The sequence below is a fragment of the Heliangelus exortis genome, chromosome Z (assembly GCF_036169615.1).
Source record: "Heliangelus exortis chromosome Z, bHelExo1.hap1, whole genome shotgun sequence".
Lineage (NCBI taxonomy): Eukaryota > Metazoa > Chordata > Aves > Apodiformes > Trochilidae > Heliangelus > Heliangelus exortis.
The window spans coordinates 31,356,071-31,371,138 of record NC_092454.1 but is presented as its reverse complement, the minus strand read 5'-3'; the positions used below and the strand labels follow the sequence as shown (position 1 = coordinate 31,371,138).

Sequence of the window (15,068 nt, the reverse complement as noted above, 5' to 3'; positions counted from 1 at the left end):
AAAATGTCAGCGAACTGGGGATCTGTCCCACGAGGAGACTGAGAGAGCTGGGACTTCTCACTCTAGAGAAGCAAAGACTCATGGGGGTATGTCATGCACATATATAAATGCCTGCAGGAACTGTGTACAGGTGGAGCCAGAGTCTCTCCAGTGGTGCCCACTGACAGGATAAGAGTCACTGGGCACAAACTGATACGTATAATGTTCCTTCTGAACATCAGGAAACATTTTTCATCTTTGAGGGTGACTAAACATTGAGAGAGGCTGTGAAATCTCCTTCACTGGAGACATTCAAAATCTGTCTGGACATGATCCTGGGCAACCAGTTTTACCTGGCCCTGCTTGAGCAAATATTTTTGGATTAGCTACCTTCTAGGCATCCTTTCTGACTTCAGCCATTCTGTGATTCTGTGAACTGAATGATCAGGGATTTTGTACAGAATGTCAAGCTGTTATTTTCCTGAATCAATATAAGTGCTTTTGAAAGTCTTGCTTATACTGTGTGAGAGAGGAAGCCTGACTTCTAGGAGCATGTTCTTACAAAGCATTATGAGGTTTTATCTTCCTGCCTTATGTCACTGTCTCTGGAGTAAAGCCAGATACTTACTGTCTGACTTTTTTTTTTTCTTGAAGCACAACAGCTAAAGCATGCAGGTTTTGTTTGTTTGTTTAAAATATTTTCTCTAGAAAAGCCTTAAAAATGTGAACCAAAAGTCACATTTTTCTTTTTCTGTCCACCAACAGGAGGAGAAACAATCAGCTCCTGCCCCTCCTTTGCACCTTCCCCCTCAGTTCCCCATGAAGACCAGGTCATTGCTCAGCCACAGCCTGAACTGTAACCTGCCTGCTGATGCCCTGCCTCCTTTCTGGGGCCTAAGCAGAAGTTGTCACTCTTGATTTTCTTATTCTTTATATTGAGCATGTAATAAGACAAAGTCTCCAGGTTAGGTGTATCTATATCTGGCTGCCATAGATGGCTTTCCATCATAGTATCATGTAGGAACAGCAGTATTCATACTTCCTCCCAGTATCCAGCTGGGATTAGGACTTCAGAGAAGCACTACATGACCAGTGATGTTTGGTCATGCTTGGGAGACCTATGCACTGAAGGTAGGTAGTAGGATTTTTTCCCAGGATTTCAGCCCAGAAGACACTGAAAAGTACAAAGCCCATAAAATTTGGCAGGACACAGTTCAGCAAGGTGGTAACAGGACAGCTGTGCTAGTTGTCAGTGCAAGGGAATGCTCACAGGCATGACCTATTTTGAGCAGCCAACTCAAAGTACAACAGCCACCTAATGGAAAAGCAATCTCTGCTGCAGCAACTCTCTGTGTAATTACAAGTATAGATTCCCCACTAGTTACGTGGTTCTAGCAGTGGTGCAAAGAAGGAAGAAATTCGTAGATGAAATAAAAAGGCTATCATGAAGCAGTAACACAGGTTTACTGGAAAAATAATTAGTTTTTAAGGATATTAGAGTATGCTACGGAGCCCAAAGGTGAACCTAGTAATGGAGAAATTACTTTTAATCACTAGGAAGTTCCACAGCGGGCAAGCATTATGCCCAGTGCAAGGGCAGCATTATGACCATAATATGCATGATTTGATTAATTAAAAAAAACATTTCGTTTGTCAAATGTAGCACTTAACCGTTCTCAAGTACTAAATAACAGGCATTTACTAATGCTTACCTAATTAGATTCTAACTAAATAGGTGTACTTATAATCATACAATAACACTGTCAAGGCAATTCTAGACATTCAAAGATCTTTCTGTTTCAGGGGGGTATTAATTATCACTATTATTTTGCTGTGAGAAGATTCATACTAGATATTTCATGCTGTACTTCATTTACAGATTGAAATACTTTATTGAGACATACAGACTGCTAGATATCAATTTGAAACTAAAATTACTTTTAGCTTGCTTTTACAAACGAAGTGATTGAAAAGAGATGTGCTTGATAACATGATCTAAAATAAACACTTCATATGATTTGAAAAATAGCTGTACAGGAACATAGTAAAACATTTTTCAGGACTTTTATAATAACAGCTTTATCAACAAAGAAAATTTCTGACTTGTTTTATTTTGCTTTTCTGCTAATTTTGATGTTTAATTCTCACTATGTGTCCTAGGAATAAAACATAAATCCATCACAGTAAGTTATATAAAAATAAATGAGCTTTATCAAAGTGTAATGTAAAGTAATATATGACACATTCTGAAAATCCTATAGTGTACTTAAGTGCTACTTTCTCGTAGGACTTATCTGTAAAACACCTGAAACATAGCACTTACATGTTTATGACATAATTTAACAAAAAATCACTTTGAATCAAACATGCGTATATTATGAATTTGAACATTAAAGAAGCAAAATCATAGCAGCACAATATCAATAATTCAGAGTTACTACAGATCACAATTCTTAACAATTAATTTAAATATTAATTTCATTTCCTATGCAAGAATAAGGACCTGTATATTTTTTGAGTAAAAAAACCCCACAAAAACAAAAACTAAAAACCAGCAACTGCTAAAGGATTTTCTGAATCTCTGTAAAAATATTGTTTTTCAGGTAAAATTTTTGAGTTTTTGGTGAGAAGACCATGATTGAGTGTTTGCTCTTTTTAAGATATTGTAAAGCTGTATTTCTAGACTGAATGCAGTGGGGAAAAAAGTTACAGAATATACAGAATGTTTACTAAAATTTTAAATAGAAAAGGGAAATACTATATCTTGTGGTTTCAACTACTGAAAAATTCTGAATTTTTCTTACAGTTTTTCTATAGTTTTTAAAATTAAATAATAGGTTTCTGTGCCACCCTCTTAAGATAATTTGTTTACAAGCAGCGTGTGACTAAGCTAGAAGTGATCCTCTTTGTTTATCTAGGAAGGGAAGTGCACTAAAAAAACACCCAGACAAATAAAAAATGAATGAAAATCCCAACCTACTAGATGTTTACTTTTGGATTTGATACTTTGTATACAACATGCATGCTAGCAAATACACAGTTATTTTATCTAGATAAGTACTATTTCTTATGTATAATTGATTTAAAGATACACAGTAAATTTTGTGTTCGGTCATTAAAAATTAAAATATGGTAAGCCTAGGATTGACTAGTTGTTAGAAGTAACTCCCTGGTAACTAAAAATTGTAGCAAACAGGATCACAGAGGCAGTTGAAGCTACTAAGAAGGAACCAGGACTTACAGTTAAAATATATGCATATGATGCTTCCATTGACCTAATCAATTAGAAAGAAACATTTTTTAGGAATGTTGATGTGTTGTTATAATCCATGTTTCCATGTTTTGTCTTTGTCTATATGATAACTATCTTGTTTATTTCAAGTATTACCCATCTAGTTAGATGAAAATGTTCTGCGCTCTCATTTGCTCATTAAAAAATAAATAAACAAAGCAAATAAACCAAACCTCTCATAAAGAAAAAAAAAACCACAAAACAAAAACCAACAACAGAACATGCAATCAAATCTATACTACAAAAAAAAATAAATATTCCAAAATCTTTCTCCTCTTTATTCATCTGTCACTCTGTCTTTATTCATTAAATATGAGGAAAATCATTATTATTTCTGTCCTTTGAAAGAAAAAGGACTGTCCTTTGAAATAAATGTATTAAAATAAATACAACTAATTAGTGTTATTTTGGCATAACATTTATTCCTATTACAATGCTGACCACTTATATAAAGGTTTCTATCTTCAAAGGGCTTTAAAAATATTAATATATCAAGCTAGTCAAAACGTCAGTATTTTTTTCATATTGTACATTGGAGTGTAAAAGTTAATGGCTTCTTTCAACACCGTACACTTAAGGGTAGGATAAATATTTTGACCCCTCTCAGAGCTCAATCTACACACTTCTGTCATGCAGAAGAATTCTGAAAGCCTGTTTCTTAAATAATTTATAAAGAGGCATCCATTACTGAATTTATATTATGTAGTGAGAAATGTTTTTGCAATCTTTCTTTTTTTAATCCAGAAGATTTTATGATGGCTGATTCAGTTAAATTATCATTTGCTTTATAAATTGCTTGCAAGGCACTTCAGCTTTTTTTTTTTTTTTTTTTTTTTTAAATTGAGTTCATAGATCCCCAACAATTGTATTTGCATTGTATTTGAAATAATAAATTCTTGCATATATCAGAATAAGCTGGATGACCCTAAATTTATGCTGTATTAAAAAGTATCGCATGCTAAGAGTACCAAGTCCTATCTGGTATTGGTCAGTTTGCTAAGTAATATATGTATTTCTTTAATAGTTCTTTTAAATGCTGTTATCACTAAGTTACTGATGACAAATGCATACTTATGAAATACGATGTAACCCATGGACAATTCCTCTTTGATTTTCTTGGAGCTCAGAAGCATTTTGAGTAGCCTTTTCTCTTGCATTCTGAGGAGTCTTTTGTTGATGCCACTACCTAACCTCGTCTGAAGGCGTAAGTCCTGATGCTGCCTAAAATTTCCTAACTGTCTGGGGGAAGTCCACCAAGTGAATCTGTAAAGATGCTTAGATAGTTACTCTTCAATAAGTATTTTTCCAAGATGCATAGCGGACAATATCTGAAACGTGCTGTTCAATGTACTGACTGTTTGTGTGCTAAAGAACACTTTATTTTGCTACCAAAGGATTTCTCAAAACAAACAAACAAAAATAATAAAAACCACGCATATATATGGGAATGTGCACATTCGGTCACATGCTTATGGAGATTTTTACATGCTATTTAAAAAGTCCACTAGAGATGATTTATTCAGTGTTATTTACATAATATGTAAATATTAATAAAATCTCAAAAATTAATTATAAATACAATCTAGAAACTTAATAAGATTTTATGTCACTATTTGAAGGAAGGGTATGAATCTCTCTCTGCAATGAAGTTTTGATGTTGGATTCCATTCTTACCATTCCATTAGTGGTAAAATCAAATATTAAGACATTTGGACAACATATCCAGTTCTTCTAAAAAATTCTTTTCAGACATCCTTTCAAGGATACAGACAAGCCTAGCTTCTTAAAAAAGCACAGCCTAAAAGCACCTTTATTTTCTTGTTTCTGTTTCTTGTATTAGAAGCTTTAGCACCTTTTGCACCCAAACCCTTTAAATCCTTCCTTCCCACTATCACCAAAAAGCCGAAAGAGAAAGTTCTGAAAAGAATAAATTTAGAGGAAAGTTCCTTTCTTATTCTTATTCTCTTAAGCATGTGTACTTCAAAGAAATGGTGAAATTACTTCAGTGCCTTTATACCTCTACCTTTTTATTCAGCTCTAATTTTGTTGGGTTTTTGTTTTTCTTCTTTCTTGATAAGGAACAATCTCATTAAATGGTTGGAAATACTATGGATACATTATATATTCAGCTGCAGAATTAGCAGCTCAATCTGAAAAAACTATGCCACGCCTCTGCACACTCACTCCAGAGACTCTGCATTGCAGCCCAGAAACTAGGGCATTTGCTTTTTCAGTTTTCTGATTTAGCAAACATTTTTCTTTTGTAAAGAACAGTCCTCCCTTGTGATGTCACATGGATTATACAGCTACAACTATGCCTTGAGTGTAACGTTTTACAATTACCTCTCAAGGTAATTACTTTTATTTCAAAAAGATACTTTCTTATCAATCCTCTACTTACTTGGAATAGTGGATCATTTACTTTCTCTTACTCTGCTGCTGCATGCTTTGTGGCCTCAAAATCTAAACCTGTTCACTCCAATCTACACAACTGATTGTTCCCAGGAATTCTGTGTTTTGGCTTTTACAAGCTCTTTTCCTTGTATTTCACTGCCATATAGTGGTACCATAAAATTATTTTTACTGTAAGTACATTTAATGCTAAAATGTGCACTTAGAATTCTGCACATTCTTCATCCATAAAACAGTGAATGTATTGGAAAATGTTTTCCCAAAACCTAACTAGAACATATTTATGCAGCAAATGTTAAGTGTATAAATAATTACAAGCCTTTCATAGTTAGTGTCCACGCAAAGTTTTTAAAATGTACCAGCTTACATGCTACTTATTTTCTAATATACTCCAGAAAACAATGTGTTTGCTATGGAAAATGTGTCAGTGTGTTGTAAATTTGTTACATTAGCACTCAGTAATATCTATAAATAACCACACTCACCAGTATATTATGTGCACTACTACATATTTTACTGTTAAAAAAAAATCAGTATATTGTTGTCCGTTTTAAGCTTTTTAATACAATTTTTTTTTTTAATATTTTCCTCCCTTTATTTTAAAAAGGTTTTATTAACAGAGAGGTGAAAAGTCACACATTGGAATAGAGAATCAAAAAAGGGACAACGAAATGGTGTATGTCTCAGCACACTTCAGTGTTACCATTTTTGTTTTATTAACAGACATGCAGCAAGTAATATAAAATGCTGCTTCATTGATAGTGGAACTGTATATTTCAGATTAAGCTCATGAATATATGGTCACCTTTCCTACAGGTGAAAATGGTCATAGCATCTTCAGAGAGATTAATTATATGCCACAGATCTGCAGATATCCATTCAATAAAATCCATTTCTGTATTTCCCTAAGACTCCCTCAGATAATTAAATGCATTAAAAGGGTCTTTGAATGCAATAATGTGCTATTGACACAGGCATTTATGCCCTGCCACCTCTTTATTTATTGGTCTGTGAAATAAGGAATAAAGGTTTCTCCTTCCTTTTGTTTTAAAAATTTCTATGGAATAGGGGAAGAAAATTATTATTCATTTGTAATAAAATGAAGAAAGGGAAGAGATCTTTCACTCTATGAAAACACACAGTAGAAATTATCAAGAAATTAGAAGTAAAAGCAAGTGATTGAAAAGTTGTATCTGCATACTTCCAACTTATCCTGGTGTAGGTACCCTTTAGGTTTTATTAGGTTAGTATGTGGGTAACTCTTACAAATACTCTATCTTTTGTAATTCAATCAAAATTTATGTTTTGAGGGTCGAATGTATTATAACGAACACCAGCATGCAAATTTTTTGTCACATGGTTATTACATCTCACATTGATAAAAATAAGGAGTTGACTGGGACTCATCACTGCCAACAGATTTGTTGATTTAAGTGACATAAAAGGGTGGACACTGACAAATCTCTAAGAGAAGGCCTCTTGAGATGCAGAAACTCTGAGTTACAGAGAAGACTATGGAAGGACACATCTTAAATTTAATGGAATTTATTTCACACCAGAAGGAACCCTAAATTCCACTTCAAACTAATTAGCTAGACTGAGATGCTCCGAAGTAGCAAATGTTAAAATTCAAGGTCTTCTCATCACCTATGTGAGGTTTTTTGTCTTCTCCACTCCCCATCCAGAAAACAGGATATTCTTGTCCACATCAGTTACAAAAATAATCAAGCATTATTCCCTCACCATGTTCTGTCCTTTTCTAAAGGTGACCTATTGTCATGGACCAAACTGTATCAGCAAATACACTAATAAATACATAAGGTAGATTTCTACTCATTGATCCTGGATCCTCAACCTGATTGATATAACACACATTCATGTAGAATAGCAGAAATGAGAAAAACAAGAAAGCAGTTTTATCTTAATCTGAAAAAGCTCTGCTTGTAAATCCTTAAGGTACCAAAATAAGGAAATAATTTGTTCCTAAAATAAATGAAGTTATACAGGAGGAAGCAGAAAAGGAACTGTAGAATTCTTAAAGGCATATAGAATTAAATAAAATTTAAAAGGTGATAATGCCTGACACTGAATACCACCAAGTGGTGGCATTCACAACCACCACTTATGTAAAGAAGCTTACATGTTAAAACTTTGGCAGACCACAACAGGTTTACATGTCTTTATAATGTTCTTGGGTGTGTATATTAATATTTTCTAAACTTCACAGTCTAGGTTCTAGCTTTGATTCTCCTCACTGAAAGAGGAGAAAAACCAATGACTGTTACCAGTGCAAAAAATCCTTTGTGTGTGTATCAGTTACTTAAGTCATGGTATCTAGTGACATTTTGGATGCTTTGGATGTTCTTACTATTTCCAGCTGTCTCCTCCAAAACACACATACCTTCTGCAGAACTTGTGACACTCCCATCAGGACACATGGATAGTTCAGATATCCAATGGTATCTAAAGTGACTATACAATCTCCTGTTTAGACAACTTAAACCTTCTTTATTTGCTTAGACAACTTCACAGACTTCCCTCATTTGCTCTGTCAGGAGATTAATCACCTCTATACTTTTGAAGGGTATAATCAGACCTTATGTCACATAGGCACAGTAGGTACCATTAAGTGTGAAGAGCAAAAGTGTTCAAGTAGCAGCCACTGTATGAGACTCCAGATCCCCTATTCCCACCACCATGATAATCGTAAACAATTTCTATAATTCAGAAAAACTTAATCTTGAGGTCTGGAACACCTCAAGGGCAAGAGTTTTCAGGCGAGTATGTCACAGGTAGTGCACAGAACAATACTTATTGATAGAAGGAGCATCACTATATTCCAGGGATCATATTAATTTTATCATCTTTTGGTGTCTTCATTCATGAGAATTTAACTATTGTTGATATTTTTTTTTTTAATTTCCCAGCAAGCTTCTTGCCTCTTCTGATCCCAATATTATTCTAAATGCCTAGAATGCTCATGAGTGTATCTTGGTGCCCTCTTACTTGACCGTAAGTGAAAAGCTAGTGCAAAAAAGATTTTACAGCATTTCTCCAGATTATACACCCTTCAGTGCTAAGTCCTGTTAGGCTTGGAAAAAAAAAAAAAAAAAAAAAAAAAGGATAACAATAACATCAGTCACATACCAAGGGAAAGAGATACAGTTTGTTTTGGACACCAAACTCTATAACTCACAAGGAGATGCTGACACCAGCCAACAGCAGTTCAAAAGGCATTTTGAACTAAGTAAGAGGGATCACTATACTGCAACACAGAAGAATTTCTTTAGTAACACAAGTCTTAGAATCCAACTTTCACCTTGAACAAAATCCTAGAATCAAATGCTAAAGAAAAGTATGGCAATAAATTCATAACAATTTTCCTATTCAAAAATCATACTCAGTATGCGCGTTAAACTTTAGCTGTAGAAGGTCACATCAGAACGGTCAGAAACTACCAACAATGAAATTGGTTACAATACCTAATTCACTGTTACATGAAATGCATTTAAGTATAATGGTAAAGGAATGCATGTAATTTAAAGAGGCCCCCTATAGCAACCACTGAGACTGAACATGTGGATATAGCAAGTGTCAAACCCATTGCATTTATTTCAGAGTACAAGAGCTTTTTCTGTCCATTGAGAGCCCCTGGCTTAGCAAGAAAGTCAGACCATCACATTATTATATTAAATTAAACTAAATCATGAATGCCAATCAGAAGTATTCCTTTTGATTTTCACTGGCTGTGTTTTGCATGCTGAGCTCACTTTTCAGTGCAGATTCAGTGCTTTCCTCATTTTCTGATCCTTTTGTCTCATTTTTTGAGTATACGCCCTTTTTCTTATAAATGCGTATGGCTATAGCAGTGATGCAAAGCAGGATGAATATCACAACTGCTATCACACCTAGAGGAAGAAAAGAGACAAAAAATCAGGAGAAAAAAAAAGATAGTAGCTTGTGGGACAGAGTAGGACAAAGAAGGAATGGCTCTATCAGATAATGCAGGAAGTTGCAAGAAATCCCTTCAGATCTGAAACAGCACTGCAGCAGCATTGCATGATGGTGATGGTTTTGAAATTTTGCACACTACTAATACAGAAAATAAACTCCAGAGAATGCTATAGTTTTTGAATTTTTGAATGGAAAACCAGTAGAAATCTTAAAGGTTCTGACTAAAAAATTCAGTAAATGAAGAGAATTTATAAAAGAAAATTTGAAACAGTTCATCACATTCACTCCAGTGGAAATTGGTCAATGTTTATAGCCACCCATCTTCAGATCAAATGAGACACAAATTATTACGTTTATTCTGCTCATGGAAGTAAATTCCAGCTCTGTTTCACTGCTGGTGGTACACCATAATGGAATGAAAAGTTTTCATTATCTATCTAGGTTCAGTGTAAACATAAGAAAAAGATTTTTCATTGTGAGGGTGAAAAAACACTGGAACACACTGCCCAGGGAGGTTGTGGACAACCCATCCACTAGGACAACCTAGTGGATGTGCTCCACTAGGTTATCCTGCTCTGACAGGGGATTGAACTCGATGACCTCTCAAGATCCTTCCAACCCCTAACACTCTATGATTTCTGTGGTATTAGCTAGGACTCACATGACTGTAACAGCATATTTGTAAATAATCGATACTTGTTTGATACTAAAAAAATACAAAAACCAAGGCTCACTTCATGTTCACAGTAAAATAAGTGAAACCACAGTGAAATCACAGTTTGACTCCTCCTCTTTCCTTCAGGCTTGTAGCTCTTCTTCAGATACCCTAGGTATGGTTTTGCTTTTCATGGCTACATGACCTTGGGTTGAAAAGTAAACAAGGTTCCCCACCTGCATTATGTAGTTCTATCTGATCATTTAGAACATAAAGGTGCAGGAGCATAAGATTTATATAGGGGATCAGGAGGTACCATATGTGTCACATACCTAATACATGAGAGATTAAATTGAATGACCACTAAATTTTGAGGATGATTATTAAAGATTTATTGAACTGTTACCAGGGCATGCTGATTCTAGTGCAGCAGATTAGGAACAGTAAGGAAAGAGATATTTCCCACACAGATAAACATGACCTTACAGAGATGCAATTCTTCTGTCTCCTCTCATAATGGTCTGAGGCCCTTAAATACATGAATTTGAGCAGGAGAAAAATTTGAGGAGAAGTGAAACATAAGGGAAGCAGAAAGAGCTTGTTAAAGAGGCAGAAATTAAGACTGGGCTGAAGGGAGGAAAAAACCACTAAGCAGCCTGGGAAACACTTGTAATGCAGGGGATCAGCTGCACTAAATGAAGGCACAATCTACTGTATAACCTGACCACTAATGAAAGAAAAAGAAAAATACATAGTACCTTAGTATTGTAAATAAAACCAGACTATCCAAAATTCAATATTTGACATTTTTTTTCCCTCTGCTATGAGTAGTCCTAATTAATGGTAGGAATGTAAACATCTTTGTGTGGTATATCCTTCTCCAGAATAGCAAATCTGAGTAAATCCAGTTTTATTTAGATTAACTAGAAAAGATATTCCTTTGTTTCAGTCACAGTACAATCCCACTGCAAGTGCTTGTATATAAACCTGCCTTTTCTGAGGTAGAAGAATTGGTACAATTCTCAGTTTTTTACATTTAGGGGTATTTTCATTAAACTTATAGTGAATGTTGTACAGCTTGCTTTATTCTGAGTTCAAAACAAATGAAGTTAAGCAGTAAAAAAATTGTGAGTGCATATTCCCTAAGGTTTCTTATAACAATAAATTTCTGCAGTTATTATTACCTTGAAAAGACTGTAACTATTACACTTTGAAGTTCAAAACCAGCTTAGCTGTTAGTACACTTAAACATTTCCACCCACTCTCAATTACCCACTCTATAAAATAATCTTTATATACAGATACTTACGTAAAATAATACTTAACTTTTAAAACAGCAAATTAATTTTTTACAAAGTTACATATGTGGAAGAAATCAGAAACCAGATACATAAGATCTGACATCATTGAATTCAGTGGTAAAATCCTCAAAGTTTTGTGTACAAATATATATATATACAGATACAAATATCACTGTACGAGGAAGGAAGCTTCTCATTATACTTTCTTCTCATTATTATGTTAAAGGTCATGACATGCAGGGACCTTTATCTAAATCACAGAAACACAGGTCATTACAGATCCTTTTCTTGACTTCACCTTCCAGACCTAATGCATTTATCCTCAGTCAGAAGCCTTGGCAGCTTTATTCTGCTGAATCATAGAAACAGAATAATTTAGAACGGAAGGGACTTTTATTGGAATGGACTTTCAAGGTCATCCTATCCAATCACCCTGTAGGAGCAGGCACGTTTTCAACCAGATCAGGTTGTTCCTCAGAGCTCTGTCCAACCTGACCTTAAGTGTTTCCAGGGATGGGGCATCTACAGCCTCTCTGGGCACCTGCTCTAGCGTATCACCACCCTCAAAGTAAAAAAAAAAAACTCTTTGTATCTAGCCCTAATCTAATCTCTTCCAATTTAAAGTCATTACCCCTTGATCTATTGAAAAAAGCCCTGCTTAAAAAAAAAAAAAAAAAAAAAAAAGGAGTCTCTATATTTCTTATGACCCCTTTAAGTTCTGAAAGGCTACAAGAAAACCTACCCAGGGACTCCTGGAGGCTGGAAAAGAAGCTTAACATGAGTCTTCAATGTGCACTTGCAGCCCAGAAAACCAATGGTTTACTGGGATGCATCAAAAGAAGTATGGCCAGCCAGTTGAAGAAAGTGATTCTCCCCCTCTGCTCTTGCGACACCTCACCTGGAGCACTGTGCCCAGAAGGACACAGAATGAGTCCAGAGGAGAGCCACTAAAATTATCAGAGGGCTGAAGCACATCCCCTATGAAGACAGGCTGAGCAACTTGGGGTTGTACAGCCTGGAGGAGGATACAAAGAAACTTCATAGTGACTTTCCAATACCTGAACGGGACTACGAGAAAACTGGGGTAGGGCTTTCTGCAAGTGTGTGTAGGAAGAGGAGAAAGGGAAAGAGTTTAAAACTTGAAGAGGGGAGATTTGGATTAGACATTAGGAGGAGATTCTTTAATGTGAGAGAGGTGTAACACTGGAACAGGTTGCCAAGGGCAGCTGTGGATGCCCCCTCCCTGTAAGTGTTCAAGGCCAAGTTGGATTGGTCTTTGAGTGACTTCATCTAGTGATAGGTTTCCCTGTCCATGGCTGAAGAGCTGTATCTAGGATATCTTCAGTTCCCTTCCAACTCTAGCCATTCTATGATTGTGTGATTGCCCTGATCATTTTTACGGCCCACCTCTTGCTCTGCTCTAACAGATCCAGGCCTTTCCTGTTCCGAGCCCTCCAGATCTTGACATAATACTCCAAGTTGGGTCTCACAAGAATGGACTTTCTCACAAGGGGACTTTCTAGGCTGCAAGTGCACATTGCCAGCTCCTTCACATCTTTTCATCCACCAGTACCCCCAAGTCATTCTCTGCAGGAGAATCCCACTGTACCATTTGTCTGCTGGGGATTTTAAATCCTTTAGAAAGCAAACCTGTTCAGAATTTTTAAATTACAGAGATGATCTCACCCTTACCCTGCCCTTTTTCTGTTGAAGTAACTCATTGAAATTGAAGCAGTTTATTATACCATGAAAATACAATCCTCATGAGTGAAACTGTTTTCCTTCCCTTACTTCCTCCTAAGGAAGTAAGAAATCTTCATAGGATGATTGTCACAAGAGACAGTGATATTTTTTTTAAAAAAATCATATGACCCTGCCTAACCAGACAGTTTTTCCAATACAGTTACAGGAGCTGAAATTCTCCTGAGGGCCCTAAGTCCTGAACTCTCAGGCTCACTTGTATACTCTTCATTCCTGCTAAAAATACAGAACTTAGAGGTTTCCCCATCACAACAGAGATGAATCATGGTTCAACAATAGTCAGTCAGAAAGACACAGTAACAGAACCTGCACGTCCTGATTATCCATTCTGTCACTTAAGCACAAGACATCCGTCCCTAGCTTTACACCATACTTGTTCTGCTAGGCATAAAAAGTAAAGGGATGACCACTGTATTCACTTTAGGAGCAGCTGTATATGGTTCTTCCTCTATTGGTCTGTTCAAAATAGCTGTTTTGAAAAAGGTTTGTGAATGATCACTTACAGTTCTGTTTGAGATCATAAAAGTGGCCAAAAGGAATAGTAAGAAAATTGAGGAGAAATGTCAAACCAACAGTAATTATTTTTATCATTATTAACATACATTTGATTTTTAAGCTGTTACTCAATGCAAATAGTAGGCTGTTCAAGAATACATTGCTTTCCAAATGGGGAACCAAAATGAAACTTCCTTCAGTTTTCCAAAGGACTGATTTGAGCAGTATTAGACCCCATTTTCTCAAAAAAATTAAAAAAAAGGAAAAAAAAAGTTTTACTCAGATCTGTTAAAGAAGTTTGAACTGACAATGCAGCAAAATGGAATTTTTTCCTATAGTCAAGGAGCAAAGATTGTTCTTTCTTAAAAATATGCTATTTGTCACAATGTAGAAATTGAACAGACATAGACAATTGACACACAAAACTAACACTGACATTACTTCATCTTTAAAAAGACTCATCAGAAAAAAAATGTTCCTGTGAAGTATTTATAGTCCCTATTACCTCCAATAATCGCAGAATCACTTCTGATTGCATTAGCTAAGGGCTCTCCCTCACCTATTGGTCCAGAGTGATCTGCAGAAGAAAAAGGAAAGTGAAAAACTGAAGAAAGGTTTTCAATAAATTCTCACAACTTACAATATGGTAGAGTGGCCGTAATGTGAGTCTGTAAGCATGCCAAGAGGAATAGTGATGCAGGTTATATTTTCAAGAGATAAATAGAAAAATAAAAACATTCACAGGAGTGAAAGTCTAGAGAAAAGGAACAAGTACATATAAAATTGAATTATTTTTCAAACTACTCCTGAGATGTTAATGCACATGGAAAAAAACCCCACAGTTGTGATCCAGGTCATGAGAAATTTAGATTTTGCTTCTGAGAGTGTAACAAGTGATAACCATATGCTACCTGCAAATGAATGGGTTGTTTCACTTGATGTTGAGTCAGCTCCAGTTAAAGTGCCACAGTTGGATTCAGTGAAGTGTCCCTTTACAATGACAGGGGCTGAGCTGCTGTGGTACAATGCAGCCTTCAAAGGAGCAATGTGATTGAACTGCACTGAAGAGAGACATCCAATAAACCCCTGAGAGTTTGCCTTCATAGTCTCCTCATCTACATCACTGTTTTCTGTTAATCAAAAGGAACAGAACATAATTAATCATAGTGCAAATGTACAAAATACAGTGACAGAAGAATAAATGAATAATTAACCTGTG

General features: G+C 35.6%; 1 protein-coding gene across 1 annotated transcript in view; it reads right to left on the bottom strand.

Annotated features, from left to right (window-relative positions):
* Positions 1-1,851: 1,851 nt before the first annotated feature.
* Positions 1,852-15,068, bottom strand: part of CNTNAP4 (contactin associated protein family member 4) — a 204,201-nt gene continuing 190,984 nt past the window's right edge. The window contains exons 22-24 of the mRNA XM_071730885.1: positions 14,761-14,979; positions 14,355-14,426; positions 1,852-9,591 (exon numbers count right to left, since the gene is read on the bottom strand). Of these exons, the coding sequence (XP_071586986.1) occupies positions 9,401-9,591; positions 14,355-14,426; positions 14,761-14,979 (482 nt within the window). The 3' untranslated portion in view covers positions 1,852-9,400. The remainder of the gene's footprint in view (positions 9,592-14,354; positions 14,427-14,760; positions 14,980-15,068) is intronic.